The 20,680-nt window shown below is 50.0% G+C and overlaps 1 protein-coding gene across 1 annotated transcript in view; it reads left to right on the forward strand.

Moving 5' to 3' along the window:
- The first annotated feature begins 939 nt into the window (after positions 1-939).
- Positions 940-20,680, forward strand: part of LOC147096929 (uncharacterized) — a 41,523-nt gene continuing 21,782 nt past the window's right edge. Inside the window, exons 1-4 of the mRNA XM_085972582.1 lie at positions 940-1,010; positions 8,105-8,227; positions 14,830-14,952; positions 15,662-15,796. Coding sequence (XP_085828708.1) covers positions 8,107-8,227; positions 14,830-14,952; positions 15,662-15,796 — 379 coding nt within the window. The 5' untranslated portion in view covers positions 940-1,010; positions 8,105-8,106. The remainder of the gene's footprint in view (positions 1,011-8,104; positions 8,228-14,829; positions 14,953-15,661; positions 15,797-20,680) is intronic.

The following is a 20,680-nucleotide window of genomic DNA, read 5'->3' on the forward strand; positions in this document are numbered from 1 at the left end:
CGGCACTAAGCTCATGGTCTACAGGGCAGCAGTGATACCTGCCCTGCTGTATGCCTCAGAGACATGGACCATGTACAGCAGGCACCTCAAAGCACTGGAGAGGTACCACCAACGCTGCCTCCGCAAGATCCTGCAAACCCATTGGCAGGATAGGTGCACCAACATCAGTGTTCTTGCTCAGGCCAACATCCCTAGCATCGAAGCTCTGACCACGCTCAATCAGCTCCGATGGATGGGTCACATTGTCCGCATGCCTGATACGAGACTCCCAAAACAAGCGCACTACTCGGAACTCCGACACGGCAAGAGAGCCCCAGGTGGGCAGAGGAAACGCTTCAAGGACACCCTCAAAGCCTCCTTGAAAAAGTGTAACATCCCCACCGACACCTGGGAATCCCTGGCCCAAGATCGTACAAAGTGGAGGAGAAGCATCCGGGAAGGTGCCGAACACCTCGAGTCTCTTCGCTGGGAGCAGGCGGAAGCCAAGCACAGGCAGCGCAAGGAGCGCACGTCAACCCAAGCACCCCACCCACCCGCCCCTTCAACCACCGTCTGCCCCACCTGTGACAGAGACTGTAGGTTCCGCATTGGACTCATCAGTCACCTGAGAACTCATTTTTAATGTGGAAGCAAGTCATCCTCGGTTCCGAGGGATTGCCTAAGAAGAGAAGAAGAACGCCATTTAGCCACCTGAGTTCCATATCCCTCCATGCTCTTAGCCAACAAAAAAATTTAAATCTCTGTCTTGAAATCTCCAATTGACCCCCCGCATCCACAGCCTTGTGGGGGGCGGGGGAGAGATGTGGTCTGACAGGCTCTGTGCAATTGAAGTCTAACATTCCTGCCTTTGTATTCCAGCTCACTTGAGGTAAAATGGGGCGGGCTTATTAGTTTTGGCAGCTTTTGAGTCAATAGGAGCTGAACTTTGATCAGCTGCTCTTTGCTATCCTGTTGGGCTTCACATTGGACTGAACACATTTGGGGTTGTAAGCAGCAAGCAGTGGTCCAAGGTAAGTTATATATTACATTCACAGAATGAATATGGGAAATGTTTCATGGTCCTAAACAGTGTGGAGCTGATTGTACATTGTCTCATCTAGGGACATGGGCTCTGTAGAGAGTTTTAAAAATTCATTCTCGGGATGTGGGCATTATTGGCAAGGCTGGCATTTAGTGCCCATCCCTAGTTACCCCTTGAGTAGGTGATAGAGCTGAACCTTCTTCTTGGACTGTTGCAGACTGTGAGTTGAACATGCTCCCATTGTACTGTTAGGTTGGGACTTCCAGGATTTTGACCCTGTGACCATGAAGGAACGTCCAATATATATCCAAGTTGGGATGGTGCACATGACTTGGAGGTTAACTTGGAGCTGATGGTGCTTCCTTGTGTCTGCTGTTCTTGTCCTTCTAGGTGGTGGAGATCGTGGGTTTGGGAGGTGAGAAGGCAGATGGTGCCGCGGTTTAATGGCTCATCCAAAAGCTAGTACATAGAACAATGCAGTACTCCCTCAGTACTGCCCCTCCGACAGTGCGGCGCTCCCTCAGTACTGCCCATCCGACAGTGCAGCACTCCCTCAGTACTGCCCCTCCAGCACTAACTAAGTACTGGCCCTCTGAGAGTGCAGCGCTCCCTCAGTACTGCCCCTCTGACAGTGCGGCACTCCCTCTGTACTGCCCCTCTGACAGTGCGGTGCTCCCTCAGTACCGCCCCTCCGACAGTGCAGCGCTCCCTCAGTACTGCCCCTCTGACAGTGCAGCACTCCCTCAGTGCTGCCCCTCCAATAGTGCAGCGCTCCCTCAGTACTGCCCCTTTGATAGTGCAACACTCCCTCAGTACTGCCCCTCTGATAGTGCGGCCCTCCCTCAGTACTGCCCTTCTGCCAGTGCAGCGCTCCCTCAGTACTGACCCTCCCACAGTGCAGTGCTCCTTCAGTACTGCCTCTCCGACAGTGCAGCACTCCCTCGTACAGCCCATTTGACAGTGCAACACTCCCTCAGTACTGCCCTTCTGCCAGTGCAGCGCTCCCTCAGTACTGCTCCTCCCACAGTGCGGCGTTCCCTCAGTACTGCCTCTCCACGGTGCAGCGCTCCCTCAGTACCGACCCTCCAACAGTGCAGCGCTCCCTCAGTACTGCCCCTCTGGCAGTGCAGCACTCCCTCAGTACTGCCCCTCCGACAGTGCAGCGCTCCCTCAGTACTGCCCCTCTGACAGTGCAGCATTCCCTCAGTACTGACCCTCTGACAGTGCAGCACTCCCTCAGTGCTGCCCCTCCCACAGTGTGGCACTCCCTCAGTATTGCCTCTCCGACAGTGCAGCGCTCCCTCCGTACTGCCCATCCGACAGTGCAGCGCTCCCTCAGTACTGCCCCTCTGACAGTGCAGCATTCCCTCAGTACTGCCCCTCCGACAGTGCGGCGCTCCCTCAGTACTGCCCCTCCAACAATGCGGCACTCCCTCAGTACTGCCTCTCCAACAGTGCAGCACTCCCTCGTACAGCCCATTTGACAGTGCAACACTCCCTCAGTACTGCCCTTCTGCCAGTGCAGCGCTCCCTCAGTACTGCTCCTCCCACAGTGCGGCATTCCCTCAGTACTGCCTCTCCACGGTGCAGCGCTCCCTTAGTACTGCCTCTCCAACAGTGCAGCACTCCCTCAGTACTGCCCCTCTGACAGTGCAGCGCTCCCTCAGTACCGCCCCTCCCACAGTGTGGCACTCCCTCAGTATTGCCTCTCCGCCAGTGCAGCGCTCCCTCAGTACCAACCCTCCGCCAGTGCAGTGCTCCCTCCGTACCGACCCTCCGCCAGTGCAGCGCTCCCTCAGTACTGGCAACCGGTGAGTGTTGGCCTGGATTATGCTGCCCAAGTCTCTGGAGTGGGACTTAATGCACTCTCTGACTCGGGCGAGCGTGGTACTCACTTAACAGAAACTGTTGGAAATGATCATCAGGTCAGTCACTCATCGACCAGAAACATTAACTCTGATTCTCTCTCCATAGATGCTGACTGACCTGCTGATCATTTCCAGCATTTTCTGTTTTTATTTCAGATTTCCAACATCCGCAGTATTACGCTTTTTTATGCATTTTATTTATGTAATTATAAAATAATGAGCACCAATATGAAATAGTTAAAGATCTAAAATAATAAAAGATAAAATGTTCCACTTTACCTTTATCTTTATTACTAACAAAGTTTTGCAAACTGGACTTTGATTTCAATAATAAACATTGAGTTCATGACATTCATCAGCTTTTTGTTTATTCGTTCCGGGATGTGTGCGTCGCTGGCAAGGTCAGCATTTATTGGCCATCCCTAATTGCCCCTTGAGAAGGTGGTGGTGAGCCGCCTTCTTGAACCGCTGCAGTCCGTGTGGTGAAGGTACTCCCACAGTGCTGTTCGGGAGGGAGATCCAGGATTTTGACCCAGCGACGATGAAGGAATGGCGATATAATTCCTGTATTGATGTCCTGGGGCTGAGATGATTGACCTCCAACAATTACAACCATCTTCCTTTGTGTTGGTATGACTCCAACCAGTAAAGAGTTTCCCCCCCCCGATTCCCATTGACTTCAGTTTTACTAGAGCTCCTTGATGCCGCACTCGGTCAAATGCTGCCTTGATGTCAAGGGCAGTCACTCTCACTTCTCCATAGAATTCAGCTCTTTTGTCTTTGTTAGCTTCCAAACTAACTCGGGAATGATTTCTCGAATGTCGTTTTAGTGAGATATGGACACACTTACTCATTCGATCACTCACTTAAAATATCACTCACTCGCTCACTCGCTCACTCGCTCACTCACTCGCTCACTCGCTCACTCGCTCACTCACGCACTCACGCGCTCACTCGCTCACTCGCTCACTCGCTCACTCACGCACTCACTCACGCACTCATTCACTCAATCACTCACTCTCTCAATCACTCACTCACTCACTCACTCACGCACTCACGCACTCACTCGCTCACTCACGCACTCACGCACTCACTCGCTCACTCGCTCACTCGCTCACTCACGCACTCACTCGCTCACTCGCTCACTCGCTCACTCACGCGCTCACGCGCTCACTCGCTCACTCGCGTACTCACACACTCATGCACTCACTCGCTCACTCGCTCACTCACGCACCCACTCACGCACTCACTCACTCAATCACTCACTCTCTCAATCACTCACTCACTCACTCTCTCACTTGCTCTCTCTCTCACTCACTCAATCACTCACTCACTCACTCACTCAGTCACTCACTCACTCACTCACTCCCTCTCACTCATGCCCTCACTCACACTCACTCTCTCAATCACTCACACTCACTCACTCTCTCACTGACTCACACACTCCCTCACTCGCTCCTTCACTCCCTCACTCACTCAATCACTCTCTCTCTCACTCTCTCACTCAATCACTCTCTCAATCACTCACACTCACTCCCTCACTCGCTCCTTCACTCCCTCACTCAGTCACTCACTCGCTCCTTCACTCCCTCACTCACTCCCTCACTCACTTCCTCACTCACTCACTCTCTCACTAGTTCACTCGCTCACTCACTCCCTCACTCACTCACTCACTTCCTCACTCACTCGCTCTCTCACTAGTTCACTCCCTCACTCACTCACTCACTCGCTCCTTCACTCCCTCACTCACTCGCGCACTCGCTCCTTCACTCCCTCACTCACTCGCTCCTTCACTCCCTCACTCACTCGCTCACTCGCTCCTTCACTCCCTCACTCACTCGCTCACTCGCTCCTTCACTCCCACACTCACTCGCTCACTCGCTCCTTCACTCCCTCACTCACTCGCTCACTCGCTCCTTCACTCGCTCACTCACTCGCTCACTCACTCCTTCACTCGCTCACTCACTCGCTCACTCGCTCCTTCACTCCCTCACTCACTCGCTCACTCGCTCCTTCACTCGCTCACTCGCTCCTTCACTCCCTCACTCACTCGCTCACTCGCTCCTTCACTCCCTCACTCACTCGCTCACTCACTCCTTCACTCCCTCACTCACTCGCTCACTCGCTCCTTCACTCCCTCACTCACTCGCTCACTCGCTCCTTCACTCCCTCACTCACTCGCTCACTCGCTCCTTCACTCGCTCACTCACTCGCTCACTCGCTCCTTCACTCGCTCACTCACTCGCTCACTCGCTCCTTCACTCCCTCACTCACTCGCTCACTCGCTCCTTCACTCCCTCACTCACTCGCTCACTCGCTCCTTCACTCCCTCACTCACTCGCTCACTCGCTCCTTCACTCCCTCACTCACTCGCTCACTCCCTCCTTCACTCCCTCACTCACTCGCTCACTCGCTCCTTCACTCCCTCACTCACTCGCTCACTCACTCCTTCACTCCCTCACTCACTCGCTCACTCGCTCCTTCACTCGCTCACTCACTCGCTCACTCACTCCTTCACTCGCTCACTCACTCGCTCACTCGCTCCTTCACTCGCTCACTCACTCGCTCACTCACTCCTTCACTCGCTCACTCACTCACTCACCCACTCACTCACTCAATCACTCACTCAATCACTCACTCTCTCACTCACTCTCTGTGGTAAACCACAGTTTGTTATTGTTGTTGTTGTTGTTGTTGTTGCACACTGCTGTTGCCTCAGCTGACTCCGCCCCTGGCTCCACCCACATGCCCGGGTATAAAGGTGACTGCTCTGCAGCCCCCTGCCCTTTTGGATACCAGGCAACCACGAGAGGCATGCTCTGTTCTTTGCTAATAAAAGCCTATTAATTAACTCTCTGTCTTTTATGAGGAATTGATAGTGCATCACTCTCTCACTCAATCACTCACTCACTCTCTCACTCAATCCCTCACTCACTCAATCACTCAATCACTCAATCACTCACTCACTCACTCACTCAATCACTCACTCACTCACACCCTCACTCGCTCCTTCACTCCCTCGCTCACTCGCTCCTTCACTCCCTCACTCACTCGCTCACTCGCTCCTTCACTCGCTCACTCAATCACTCACTCAATCACTCAATCACTCACTCAATCACTCACTCAATCACTCACTCACTCACTCAATCACGCACTCACTCAATCACTCACTCAATCACTCACTCACTCACTCAATCACGCATTCACTCAATCACTCACTCACTCACACCCTCACTCGCTCCTTCACTTCCTCTCCCCCTCACTCACTCTCTCACGCACTCACTCACTCACTCGCTCACTCGCTCCTTCACCCCCTCACTCACTCGCTCACTCGCTCCTTCACTCCCTCACTCACTCCTTCACTCCCTCACTCACTCACTCACTCACTAGTTCACTCTCTCACTCACTTACTCACTCAATCACTCAATCACTCACTCGCTCACTCGCTCCTTCACTCCCTCACCCCCTCACTCACTCCCTCACTCACTCACTCCTTCACTCCCTCACACACTCCCTCACTCCCTCACTCACTCCCTCACCCCCTCACTCACTCCCTCACTCACTCGCTCCTTCACTCCCTCAATCACTAGTTCACTCACTCACTCACTCCCTCACTCGCTCCCTCACCCCCTCACTCACTCCCTCACACACTCCCTCACCACTCACGCACTCCCTCACACACTCCCTCACTCGCTCCTTCACTCCCTCACACTCCCTCACCCCCTCACTCACTCCCTCACACACCCCCTCACCCCCTCACTCACTCCCTCACTCACTCCCTCACTCACTCCCTCGCTCACTCGCTCCTTCACTCCCTCACTCACTAGTTCACTCACTCACTCACTCACTCCCTCACTCGCTCCTTCACTCCCTCACTCACACTCCCTCACTCGCTCCTTCACTCACTCACTCACTCACTCCCTCACTCGCTCCTTCACCCCCTCACACACTCCCTCACCCCCTCACTCACTCCCTCACACACTCCCTCACCACTCACGCACTCCCTCACACACTCCCTCACTCGCTCCTTCACTCCCTCACACACTCCCTCACCCCCTCACTCACTCCCTCACACACACCCTCACCCCCTCACTCACTCCCTCATACACTCCCTCACCCCCTCACTCACTCCCTCACACACTCCCTCACTCACTCACCCCCTCACTCAATCACTCATTCTCTCACTCACTCCCTCACTCCTCACTCGCTCCTTCACTCCCTCACACAGTCCCTCACTCACTCCCTCAGTCCCTCACTCGCTCCTTCACTCCCTCACACAGTCCCTCACTCACCCCCTCACACAGTCCTTCACCCCCTCACTCACTCCCTCTCACACTCCCTCACCCCCTCACACACTCCCTCACACACTCCCTCACCCCCTCACTCACTCTCTCAAACACTCACACTCACTCTCTCACTCTCTCTCACTCAATCACTCACTCCCTCACTCACTCACTCACTCACTCGCTCCCTCACTCACTCACTCACTCCCTCACCCCTTCACTCACTCTCTCACTCCCTCACTCGCTCCTTCACTCCCTCACACACTCCCTCACTCCCTCACTCACTCGCTCCCTCACGCACTCACTCCCTCACCCCCTCACTCACTCACTCCCTCACTCGCTCCTTCACTCCCTCACACACTCCCTCACTCCCTCACTCACTCGCTCCCTCACTCACTCCCTCACCCACTCACTCACTCACTCGCTCCTTCACTCGCTCCTTCACTCCCTCACACACTCCCTCACCCCCTCACTCACTCATTCTCAGGTGGGTGTAAAGATCCACATCATCATTGGACGAAGAGCAGATGAGTTCTCCCAGGTGTCCTGGGCCAGTATTTGTCCCTTAAATTAACATCACCAAAAGAACAGATTATCTGGTCACTTATCACATTGCTGTTTGAGGGAGCTTGGTGTGCCAAAATTGGCTGCCGTTTTCTATAATACAACAGTGCCTACACCTCAAACAAGTACTTTATTGGCTGTGAACCGCAGTGGGACATCCTGAGGTCATGAAAGGCGCTATATAAATGCTGGTTCTCTGCCATGGAAAGGAGAATGGGGCGGGATGTATTGGCCGTTCTGCCCCTTCACCTGCAAGTAGCACTCGCCCCATTGCTTGATATTAGCGATTGTGTGGTTATTATTTAGCTGGCCTCTGGTGTGTGGTTTGGCCAATCAGGGGCTAAGAATCCCTTACATTTGATTTTCAGAAATGGCAGCCACGAGTGAAGAGAATCCCCGTGGAAAGATTGACGACATTTTGAAGAACTTCGATCCTGCGACCCTTCAGTTTGTCTTGACACACAGTTTAACCTTCAGAGACTTCCTTCTCTGTATGACGGGTCCTATCATTTTAATCAGTTTTGTTGCATTAATTTGTTGCATAGAAAAGAATAAGTAAAGAGACAGAATTGCATATTTTGATCACCAGCCCTATTCTTTCCTTCCTTCCAACTTTCCATCCTATCTTCCTTCCTTCCCTCCTTCATTACTTCCTTCCTTCCTTCCCTCCTTCATAAGAACATAAGAAATAGGAGCAGGAGTAGGCCATATGGCCCCTCGGGCCTGCTCCGCCATTCAATAGGATCATGGCTGATCTGAATCTAGACTCACGTCCACTTCCCTGCCCACTCCCCGTAACCCCTAATTCCCTTATCTGCTAGGAAAATGTCTATCTCCATTTTAAACTTATTTAATGTTGCAGCTTCCACAGCTCTCTGGGGTAGCAAATTCCATAGATTTACTACCCTCTGAGTGAAGAAGTTTCTCCTCATCTCAGTTTTGAAAGGGCAGCCCCTTATTCTAAGATTATGCCCTCTAGCTCTAATCTCGCCCATCAGTGGAAACATCCTCACCGCATCCACCCGATCAAGCCCCCTCAGCAATCCTCTGTCCTTTCTTTCTCCCTCCTCCCTCCTTTCTTCCTTCCTTCCTTCTGTTAAATCCATGAACCTTGATGTATGGTGTCCTTCAATAATTAGACAAGAGACTGCAGAGGAACAATCAACAGGTGTTTACTGGATGAGGGTTACTCTAAAACTAACGGTACAGATACCTACTCGGGGTTTATATACAGGTGTGGTCACTGCCGGTACTACAGTATACAGGAGCTGTAAAAAGTAGTTCTCCCCTTAAAGGTACATACACTACAATTCTGCCCCTTTTAGATTAACAGTACCATAACATTCATTTAACAATTAACACTTTTAACATGCAACATTAACTGAAAATAGTCCATTTATAAATTCAGTCTTTGGGGAGGCTTCCTGGTCCTTTCTGGATAGCGCCTTTCCTGAGTGTTTTGCTCTTGGTGCGGAGGTGATTCTGCCCCCCTGTCGTCGGTTGGTTCATCAGCTTCCGATGCTACTGTTTCTGGGGTAGATGCGACCTGTACATCGGGTTCATCACCAGGTACGCGAGACATGGGGTTGACTCGTTCCTGTGACTCTAGGATCTGGTCGACATGGCGTCTCACAATGTTCTCCCCAACATCCACTGTGTACATTAGTGGCCCCTGCCGTGTGCATATCGTTCCTGGTTGCCATTTCTCTGTTCGGTAGTCGCGGGCCAAGACTGGTTGCCCAGATTGAACCTCCTTGTCGGCTTCTCATTGATGTGCTGGAATTGCTTACTCTCAACATCTCTTCGTACATTTGGTCTGAGCAAATCCAGACAAGATCTCCACCTTCGGTTAAAGAACATCATGGCCGGGGTCTGGTTGGTGAACGCATGTGTCGCATTTCTGAAGGCTACCAGGAAATTGTCCACCTTATGCTGCAGTGGAATGTCGTCATCGCACATGGCCCTTACTGCTTTTTTAAAGGTTTGTACGAACCTCTCCGCCAATCCATTTGTGGCTGGATGATACGGGGCGGATGTGTAATGCCTTACCCCATTCCTTTTCATAAATTTCCGAAACTCTTTGGACACAAACTGTGGTCCGTTATCAGAGCAAATCTGCTCTGGCAAGTCGTTCCTGGCAAATATGGTCCGTAGGACTGCAATCGTTTTCTCCGTGGTGGTGGAGGGCATTTTGATCACCTCAGGCCATTTCGAGTGCGCATCCACTGCTATTACAAACATTGAGTCCATGAATGGACCAGCAAAATCAATATGCACCCGTTGCCATGGCCAGGAGGGCCACTCCCATGGGTGCAGAGAGGCATGTGGCGGAGCATTTTGGACCTTCTGGCATCCTGAGCAGCTCTTTGTCAGGTCCTCGATTTGCTGATCGATCCCCGGCCACCACACAAGCCCTAGCAAGGCTTTTCATTTTCACCCCTCCCAGATGGCCTTCGTGAAGCTCATTGAACACTCTCTCCCTTAACTTGGGTGGAATTACCACTCGGGATCCACACATCAAGGTCCCCTGGCATACTGACAGCTGTTCTCTTCTGGATGAGAATGCTGGCAACAGTGAGTCGCCATGTGTTGGCCATCCCCTCACCGTCAAGTCATATACCCGAGAAAGTGTTGGGTCATTTCGGGTCTCCTTCTCTATATCCGTGTTAGTTACTGGCAAGCGTTCAATTATAGTCGAATAAAATATTTCGACAGGGTCCACTGCTGGTGCTTCTTCCGCCGTAGGCAGTGGCAGGCGTGATAGCCCATCGGCGTTTCCATGCTGTTTCGTGCCCTTATACTCTATTTCATATTGGTTCGCCCCTAGAAAAAGGGACCATCTTTGTAGCCGTTGCGCAGTCATCACCGAAACGCCCTTCATTGGATTAAAGATGGAGACAAGTGGTTGGTGGTCAGTCAGCAAGGTGAACTTCTGCCCGTGCAGATAGTGGTTGAACTTTTTCACTCCCCACACTAGGCTGAGGGCCTCCCTGTCAATCTGGGTGTAGTTACGCTCGGCTGAGGTTAGTGACCGAGACGCAAAGGCTACTGGCCTCTCCGAGCCGTCCGGGAATTTGTGCGACAGCACCGCTCCAATACCATAGGGTGATGCATCACACGCCAACCGAATTGGCAGTGCTGGGTTGAAATGAGCCAACACCTCTTTTGATGTGATCAATTCTTTGCACTTCTGGAAAGCTCGTTTACATTCGTCATTCCACTTCCATGGTACCCCCGTTTGCAGCAGGGTGTTCAGTGGGTGTAGTACTGGAGACAAATTCGGCAAGAACTTATGGTAGTAGTTCACCAGCCTGAGGAACGACCTCAGTTGTGACACAGTTTCTGGTGCTGGAGCCTTGACTACTGCCTCAATCTTTTCAGGGGACTTATGTAACCCCTCCATCAATAACGTGGCCACAATACGAGATCTGCTTCTGGAAAAACTCGCATTTGTGGCGATTAGCTCGGAGCCCATATTCCTTCAATCTAGTGAGCACCTGCTCCAGGTTGGCGAGGTGATCACTGTCATTTTCGCCCGTGACCAGGATGTCGTCCAAATAACATTGGGTCCCTGGAATCCCTTCCAGGACTTGATCCATTGCCCTTTGCCAAATAGCCGGAGCTGATGCTACCCCGAACACCAGCCAGTTGTATTGGTAGAGACCTTTGAGTGTTGATCGTGAGGCACTGTTTCGAGGCTTCTTCTACCTCCATTTGCAGGTACGCCTGGGCCAGATCAATCTTAGTGAAGCATTTACCTCCAGATAGCGAGGTGAAAATATCTTCAATCCGCGGAAGCATATATTGTACCGTGTGAAGGATTGGGTTCACTGTCACCTTAAAGTTCCCACAGATGCAAACCTTCTTTGGTTCCCCAGGCGTATTACTCAATGACCACTTCATTACAGGAACGATGGGTGTAGCCCACTCGCTCCAGTCCACTTTGGACAGTACTCCTGAACGTTCCAAACCTTCCAGCTCTGATTCGACGACTGAGCCGATCGCATAAGGCACCGGTCTGACCTTAAAAACTTCGGGCTTGCATTTTCCACTATTTTGATCGTCGCTGTTATGCCTTTTAGTGTTCCGAGTTTCTCCTGGAACACTTCTTTTGCGTCAGTTAGCATTTTTGACAGTCGTCCAGATGTGACGTCGTCATCCTTTTTGGCATCTACAATCAGTGCTTGTATGGAATGCCAATCTAGCTGTATCTTCCGGATGCATTTACGTCCTAGTAGTGGTGGTCCTCCCACTGGCAATACATATAGGTCAATTTTTGGTGTTTCCTTGCCATTATATATAACGTTCACCTTTATTTTTCCTTTGGGGTAGACTTTTTGCCCCGTGTACGTCTTCAAGACGATCCCTGTATCTCTCAAGGGTATATATGAGAATAGCCGCTTGTAGTCCCTTCGGTTTATGACTGTTAGGGCTGATCCTGTGTCCAATTCCATTTTCACTTGGGCTCCGGCTATCTTGAGCGTGCCCCAGATAGTTTGGTGATCCTCCATTTTGATCACATTATGTAGTTTCAGACAACCCAGCTCCTTGCTTCCGGAGTCTGTATACCTTTTCTGTTCGTCTGAACTACTCTCCATCACCTTATGTACCTTCTTGTACTTCTCCTGTGGAGATTTCTTGCTGCTGGTTTTCTTTTCCGACCTGCAGACACTTGCTCTGTGTCCTACTTTTCCACACTGTCTGCACACTTGGTCCTTGAACCAGCAATCCTTATGGTCATGTGTTGTTCTGCCGCAGCGATAGCACTTCACTGTTCCGTATGCCATTTCATTTGTGCCATATTCTTGCGGTCTCTGTTGTATCTCAGCCGCGCTCCGTGCTGCTGCTTCGTGTGAAACTGCCATGCTGAAAGCCTTGTCCAGCGTAAGATCCTTTTCTGATAGAAACCGTTTCTGGGTTCCTTCACTTTGAAGCCCACACACGAACTTGTCCCATAAAGTATCTGCTAGTCCCGTTCCAAACTGGCAGTGTTTCGATAGCTTGCGCAGTTCCGTTAAATACTCAGCATTACTTTCGTCTTTATGCTGGTTCCTTTTATGAAACTTAAATCTTTCTGCTATCAGCAGCGGTGTGGGGTTTAAGTGGTCCTGTAGGATTGCCACTGTATGCTTTCAAAATCCTTTTCCACTGGCTTCTCTGGGGTTACTAGCTTTTGCAGTAAGCCATACATTTTTGCACCCATGGAATTCAACAATACCAGTGCTTTCCTGGCATCTGGCACTTCAGTCGCCTTGCAGTACACTTCTATGCGTTCTACATATGTCGCCCAATCTTCGACTTCATTGTCAAACGCTGTGACACTGCCACTCTTCGGCATCCCTGGGTGTGGTTAGACTGGCTAAAAATGGTGTCTCCCGCGCTCTATCTTCTCCGCTGTGGCTCAAAATGGCGTCTCCTGCGCTCTCCCTTCTCCGCTGCGGCTCAAATGGCGTCTCCCGCGCTTTCCTTCCCCTGCGGATGCTGCTCAGCCCTTGAACACCGGCCGCGCTCTGCGCGTTTTCCTGCGCGCCTCTCTCGTTGACGCCGCTCGGTCTTCAACCCCAGCTGCGCCCTGTGCGCTTTACCCTCTCTCTTACCCCGTCGACGCTGCTCGGCCTTTTTCCTGTGCCGTCGGTCGGCTCCAGCCGCCGCTGTCCGGGAAGGGCCTGCGCCGTACCTGTTGCCAGCCCATTTCGCTGGACCACCGTGACTGGAGAACCAAGCCCAGCTCTCCACAGCCTCCTCTGCGATGCTCAAGCCTTCTCTGGATGGTCGACGCCTGTATTTCTGGACTCGGCCTTCTTCTTTCACTCTTCTCCAGGAGCGAATCCCTGGGAGGTGATGCAGAGTTGCAGGTAGGTTTGAATCCATTCGTCGCCAATGTTAAATCCATGAATCTTGATGTATGGTGTCTTTCAATAAATAGACAGAGACTGCAGAGGAACAATCAACAGATGTTTACTGGATGAGGGTTACTCTAAAACTAACAGTACAGATCCCTACTCAGGGTTTATATACAGGTGTGGTCACTGCCGGTACTACTGTATACAGGAGCTGTAAAAAGTAATTCTCCCCTTAAAGGTACATACACTACACCTTCCAAACTGGGGGTATAGCTAACATTGAGGAAGAATGCCAAATAATACAAGAAGACATTAGAAAACTTGCAGACTGGGCAGCTAAGGGACAAATTAACATTAACGTAGAGAAATGTGAGGTGATTCATTTTGGTACAAAAAATAGACAGATCACCGACACCTTAGAAAATAAGAAACTGAATTGGATTGAACAGCAAAGGTATCTCGGGATACAGGTGCACAAACCATTAAAAGCAGGATCGCAGGTCAGAAAAGGAATTTAAAATGCTAACAAAATCCTGGGATTTATTTCTAGGGGTAGAGAATTCAAAAGTGGTGAAGTTACGTTAACTTTGTATCGGAGCCTGGTCAGGCTGCACTGCACTATGCACAGTTCTGGTCTCCATATTTTAAAAGGACATCGAAACATTGAAAGTGCAAAAAAAGATTTGCAAGAGTGGTACCAGAACTGAGAGATTACAGCTATTGGGAAAGTTTGAACAGGCTGGTGCTTCTTTCTCTAGAATAGAGAAGCCTTAGAGGTGACCTGATAGAGGTCTTTAAAATTATGAATGGGTTGGACAAGTCAGATGTGAAGAGAATGTTTTCGACTTGTGGAGAATCCAATCTAGGCCCATCAATACAAGATAATTACTATTAAATCCAATGGGGAAATTAGGAGAAATGTCTTCATTTGGCAAGTGGTTAGAATGTGGATCCCATTACCACAGGAAATGTTAGAGGCAAATAGCTTAGAGGCTTTCAAAAGGAAGGTAGATGAGTACATGAGAGAAAATGGAATAGAAAGATATGCTGAAAGGCTGAGATGAGGCCGAAGGACTGGGAGGAGACTCGTGTAGAGCATAAACACCAGCTGAGACTAGTTGGGCCGAATGGCCTGTTTCTGTGCTGTGTATTCGATGTAATTCTATGTAATCCTTCCTTCTTTCCATTCCTTTCCTTTCCTTTGATGGGGATGTGTTAATATCTGACAAACGATGATATTTTATTTCTAGTTAAGGCCTCAGGAACTCCAAAGACCTCACGGCAGAAGATTAGTGATCTCCTTCATCACAGTGATGAAAGTTTGCTGCAGTTCTTCTTCAATCAGCTCGTAACATTCAGAAAGGATATTCGACGTAAGTTATACTGTTGTATTGTAATTGTTGTTATTAATAATATGTTTTCCTACTCGCACCAAGTCCAGTTCACCCATCACCCCATGCGCTCACTGACCTACATTGGCTTGCGACCCGGTAACACCTCAATTTTAAAATTCTCATCCTTGTGTTCAAATCCCTCCATGGCCTCGGCCCTCCCTATCTCCTCCAGATAGGGACCTCCTCCAGCCCTAAAATCAGCCCAGATCTCTGCCCTCCTCCAATTTTGGCCTTTAGCTCGTCCCCGATAATCATCGCACCACCCTTGGTAGCCATGCCTTCAGCCGCCTTGGCCCTAATCTTTGGAATTCCATTCCGAAACCTCACCACTGTCTAATATTTTGAAGAGTCGGGGACTTCTCCCCGGTGTCCTGGGGCCAAGACTTTTCCCTCAAACAACATCACTAAAAAAACAGATGATCTGATCATTTATCACATTGCTGTCTGTGGGATCTTCCTGTGGGCAATTTGGCTGCTGCGTTCCATACATTACAACAGTGACTACACTACAAAAACCACTTTGGAACGTCCTGAGGGCATGAAATGCTCTATAGAAATGGGAGTATGTTTTTTGTGTTGTGCATTTCCAAAAATGTCTGCCTCGGATTTCAAGCCTTTTCTTATTACTTGTACATTTTGTGAACTGTCGGTGTTGAATTTCTCCTACTCACTGTTATTTTATTTCCAGGGATTGCTCCCAGCAGTGAAAGGGACATTAATAAGACTTACCGGCAAAATCTCGGCCACCTCCTCGACCAGTCAGACGAGAGAGATCTGAAAGCCTTTGAGCAGATTATATCGAGCTACCTGTCAATGTCCCAGCGTAGGTCACTAATTCTGTTGCTTGCGACCTCTAAAAGTTCATGAATGTCCACAGATTATATGTCAATCAGAAACACCATGGAAATGTTGGGGGTTAAATTTCAACTTGGGTCGAGGCCCAATACGGATGTAGAAGGATTGGCCTCCCATTGTCGCAAGAAATATCGGGTAGGGTATATGACAAAATAACCTGCATTTACATTGAACCTTTAACGTAGTAACATTTGCCAAGGCGCTTCACAGGTGTGTGATCAGACAGAAAATTAACAGTGAGCTACATAAGGAGACATTAGGACACGCGACTAAAAGCTTGGTCAAAGAGTTTGGTTTTAAAGAACGTCTTAAAAGATGAGAGAGAGGTAGAAAGTGGGAGAGGTTTAGGGAGGGAATTCCAGAATTTAGTGTCAAGGTGGCTGAAGGCATGGCCGCCAATGGTGGGACGAAGGAAGTGGGAGATGGATCAGAGGGCAGACCGGGAGGAATGCAGAGATATGAGCGGGTTGTAAGGTCCCGTGTTCGCTGATCCACACTGGCCTCCAATTTAAAATTTTCATCCCTGTGTTCGGATCTCTCCATGGCCTCACCCCTTCCTATCTGTGCAAACTCCTCCAGCCCTGCCACCCTGCGAGATCTCTGCGCCCCTCCCATTCTGTCAACTCCTGAGCGCAGATTTCTGTGGTATCTTGAGGTGGCCATAGATGGAGACAGACACAGGTTAACTCCTTAACATGGTTTAATCAACACTTGCACATAAAAGCTTCTGCCATGAGGCAGCAAAAACAAAGAGTACAACCAGTACAGATCAGACTTCACTCAGGAGAGCAATTGCCACAGCACCACCTGGTGGATCAGGTTACTCATAACCTCCCAGGTTACTACACTCCTTCCCCCCTTAAGATTGCCGTATGCAATTCTTAAACAATAACCCTTACTAGGTACTACGTTTTAACTAACCAGTATGCTCTAACCATGGTTAACCCCTGACTAATTTAACAGGTTTGTATAAGTCTTTCTGGTTGCTTGCGAATCCTTTGTGAATGTCTTAATTCCACTTGTGGTGGATTCTCAGATTCATTCGCACTTGAGATTGGAGTAGTCTCTGATGTTGGTTTTACTCTGTCCCGCTGTGGCCTGGCAGTACCAGTGTCCACTGACACCTTATAAGCCGTGCTGGGTCCTGGAACAGCCTCCTCTACTGCCCTTTGTTCCATCTGAGGCAGTTCCCCCTGCTGCCGGCTGAAAAGCTGATCCACATGCTGACAAACCCCTCGACCATCCCCTAGTAACACGGAGTACGACACAGGTCCTGTAATGTCCTGGATTAGTCCTGGTATCCATTTAGGTCCATAACCGAAGTTCCAGGTGTACACAGAGTCCCCTATGGCGAAATTGCGAGCTTTAGTATGTTTGTCATGGTACGCTTTTTGGTTTGTTTGTTTTGTCTCCACCTTGCTTTTGAGATCTGGATGTATCAGGTCTAACGTGCACCGCAACTTTCTCCACATCATCAACTCAGCTGGAGAAAGCCCCGTGGTAGCTTGGGGTGTTATACGATAACTAAACAAGGCTCTATTGAGCTTGGTCTCCAGGGTGTCACCTGAGCTCTTCCTCATGAGCTCCTTAAAAGTCTGCACGGCTCGCTCGGCTAACCCATTTGAGGCTGGGTTATATGGAGCCGAGGTGACATGTGTGATTCCATTCCTTACCATGAATCCTTTGCTCCCTTCACTAACAAAACACTGTGCATTGTCGGATACAATCATTTCTGGAATACCATGCGTGCTGAAGCTGTTCCTGAGACAATCCAGTGTAGCATCAGTCGTTGCAGAGCTCACTGGATAAACGTCGATCTACTTTGAGTGAGCGTCTACCAGCACCAAAAACATTTTGCCCATATTCGTCCCGCATAGTCTATGTGAATTCTCCTCCAGGGTTTGCTGGGCCACTCCCAGGGATGGAGTGGTGCCCCGGCAGGTGCTTTCCTCTGTTCCTGACATATAGTGCATGACCTTTGACTCAATTTCAGCATCCAAGTTAGGCCACCACAGGTAGCTCCTAGCCAGTCCTTTCATTCTAGTCATTCCTGGGTGCGATTGATGCAACTGTTCCATCAAAGTAGAGCGTCCCCGCTCTGGGGCTATGATGCGTGCTCCCCATAGCACACATCCATCTTGGACACTGAGCTCGTGCTGTCTCTGTCTGTACGGCGTGAACTCCGGTCCCTCACGGTGATCTGGCCAGCCTTTCAACACATACTCATGGACCCTAGACAGAATGGGGTCTTTGGCTGTCCAGCCCTGGATTTGCACTGAAGTCATCAGGGGACTGATCTCCTGATCCAGCATCAGGACGTGCTCCTCAGGGGAAGTACTGCGAGGAGATTTTGAGAGGGGCAGGCGGCTGAGAGCATCCGTGTTCCCGTTTTCATTGCTGGCTCTGTACGTGATCACATATTCATAGGCTCTTAGTATTACTGCCCATCTCATTATTCTCTGTGATGCCATTTGAGGCACCGCTTTCGTCTCATTCAGTAAGCTAATAAGAGGCTTGTGGTCAGTACTGATTACAAACTTCCTCCCATATATGTACTTATGGAATTTCTTTACTCCAAATATAATGGCCAGCCCCTCTTTATCAAGCTGTGAATAGTTCTTTTCCGCAGCTGTGAGCGTGCGTGAAACAAACCCGATGGGCCTTTCCGCTCCATCTGGCATGCGCTGGGCCAACACTGCCCCCATTCCATAGGGTGATGCGTCGCAGGACATTATCAGCTCCTTCTTCTCGTCGTAATGCACTAACACCCTGCTGGACTGAAGTAACTCCTTTGACTGCTGAAACGCTTTCGCTTGCTCTGGCCCCCAACGCCATGGCTCCTCCTTTCTCAGCAGTTTGTGCAGGGTTGCCAGCAGCATCGATAAGTTTGGAAGAAACCGGTTATAATAATTCAGGAGCCCTAGATAGGCTTTCAGTTCAGTCACTGAGGTGGGTGCCGGTGCATCCTGCACTGCCCGCACTTTCCCTGGTAATGGATGGAGGCCTGTGGCATCCACCTGATGTCCCAGGAATGTAACTTCCTTCTCCATGAAACTACACTTACTCCGTTTCAGGCGTAGCCCCGCCTCTTCCAGCCGCTGTAGCACTTTGTCCAGTGTTTTTACGTGATCCTGATCGTCACTTCCTGTTAGCAGAATATCATCTAAATACACGGCCACCTTTGGAATGCCCTGCAGAATGCCCTCCATAGTCCGTTGGAATATTGCTGGGCTAGAACTGACACCAAATGGTAACCTGGCATACGTGAACAGCCCCTTGTGCGTGTTCACCGTGACAAACTTTTTTGATTCTTCATCTAGCAATATCTGCTGATACGCATGACTCATGTCCAGTTTGCTGAATCTTTCTCCCCCAGCGAGCGATGTTAACACGTCCTCCATTCTCGGAATGGGGTACTGTTCCAGTGATGATACTCTGTTCACTGTTAACTTATAGTCACCACACACCCTTATGTTACCGTCGGGCTTCAATATCGGGACTGTTGGTGCCGCCCAGTCCGAAAATTTCACTGGTTCTATTACTTTGTCCTTTAGCAGGCGATCTAGTTCCGCCTCAACCTTGGTTTTCATTGCAAAAGGTACCGACCTTGGTTTAAAGAAACGAGGTGTGGCATCATTGGCTACATGAATCTTGGCTGTGGCTCCCCTTAAGGTGCCCAGTTTGTCCTTGAACACTAACTCATGCTTCATCAGCACTTCTTGCAGTGCCTCTGTACTGTCCTCCATTTTATTCATTGCCTACCAGTCCACACTCAACTCACAGGGCGAGGGTGGATCAAACAGGTTTGGCCCTGACCCTGCTACCACTACCACCGTAAGCTCTTTGGTGACTCCTTTGTGTTCCACTTGTACTTCGGCCGCCCCCAAAATGTCCACCTTCTGTCCTGTGTAGGTTTTGAGACTAATGGGCATGTACCTAGCTCTGGTACTTTTGCTTCCCCCATAGCTTGGCGTACTCAGTCTGCGACATTATGGTTACGCTACATCCGGTGTCAATCTCAAACTTTACTTGACCTCCGTTCACTATCAAATACTGAGTGAGAGGGGGTACGTTGGGCCTTGAAGTGTCGATACTGTATATAGTGAAAACCTCCTCACTAGACTCACTAGACTCTTCCTCCTCTTGTATGTAATTTGCCCGCTTTGTGTACTTCTCCCTCCCCCCTTTAGCATGCTTTGCCCCTTTAGCACTGCTTCTCTCACTCACTGCCCTTTTACAGACTTTCTTTAAGTGCCCTATTTTTCCACAATTGTGGCACTTTGTCTTTGCAAACCTGCAGTCCTTTGCATAATGGCTCATCCCGCCACATCGGTAGCAATCCCCAACCCCGACTGGTGGACTTTTCGCGCCAGCTTCCATCTTGAAAACAGCTCCTCCCACTGGTTTACTCCATTTCTCCTTGCTCATACTGTTTAAGTCCTTAATGTCCTTGTTAGCCGTCTCCATGGCTTGTGCTTTTTTAAGTGCCATCTCAAACGTTAATCCTTCTTCTGGCAGCAACCTTTGCTGTATACTGTCGTCATTAACTCCGCATACTAGTCTGTCCCTTAACATGACTGAGCGCATTTCCAAAATTACAGTCCTCTGCGAGCTTCCGAAGCTCCTCCACATACTCAGTAACGCTTTCTTCCAGCCTCCTAATCCTCGAATTGAATTTCCATCTCTGTACTATTTCACTAGGTTTCGGATTGAAATGATTCTTTAGTAGACTCATCAACTCGCCAAAAGATTTTTCTCCTGGCCGCTCCGGGCTCAGCAGATTCCTCATCCGTGTATAGGTTTGCGCTCCCAAACAACTCAGTAAAATGGCCCTTTTCTTTTCAGCACTGTC

This window comes from Somniosus microcephalus, chromosome 33 (genome assembly GCF_052327205.1).
Source record: "Somniosus microcephalus isolate GS21.2 chromosome 33, FLI_Smic_1.0, whole genome shotgun sequence".
Lineage (NCBI taxonomy): Eukaryota > Metazoa > Chordata > Chondrichthyes > Squaliformes > Somniosidae > Somniosus > Somniosus microcephalus.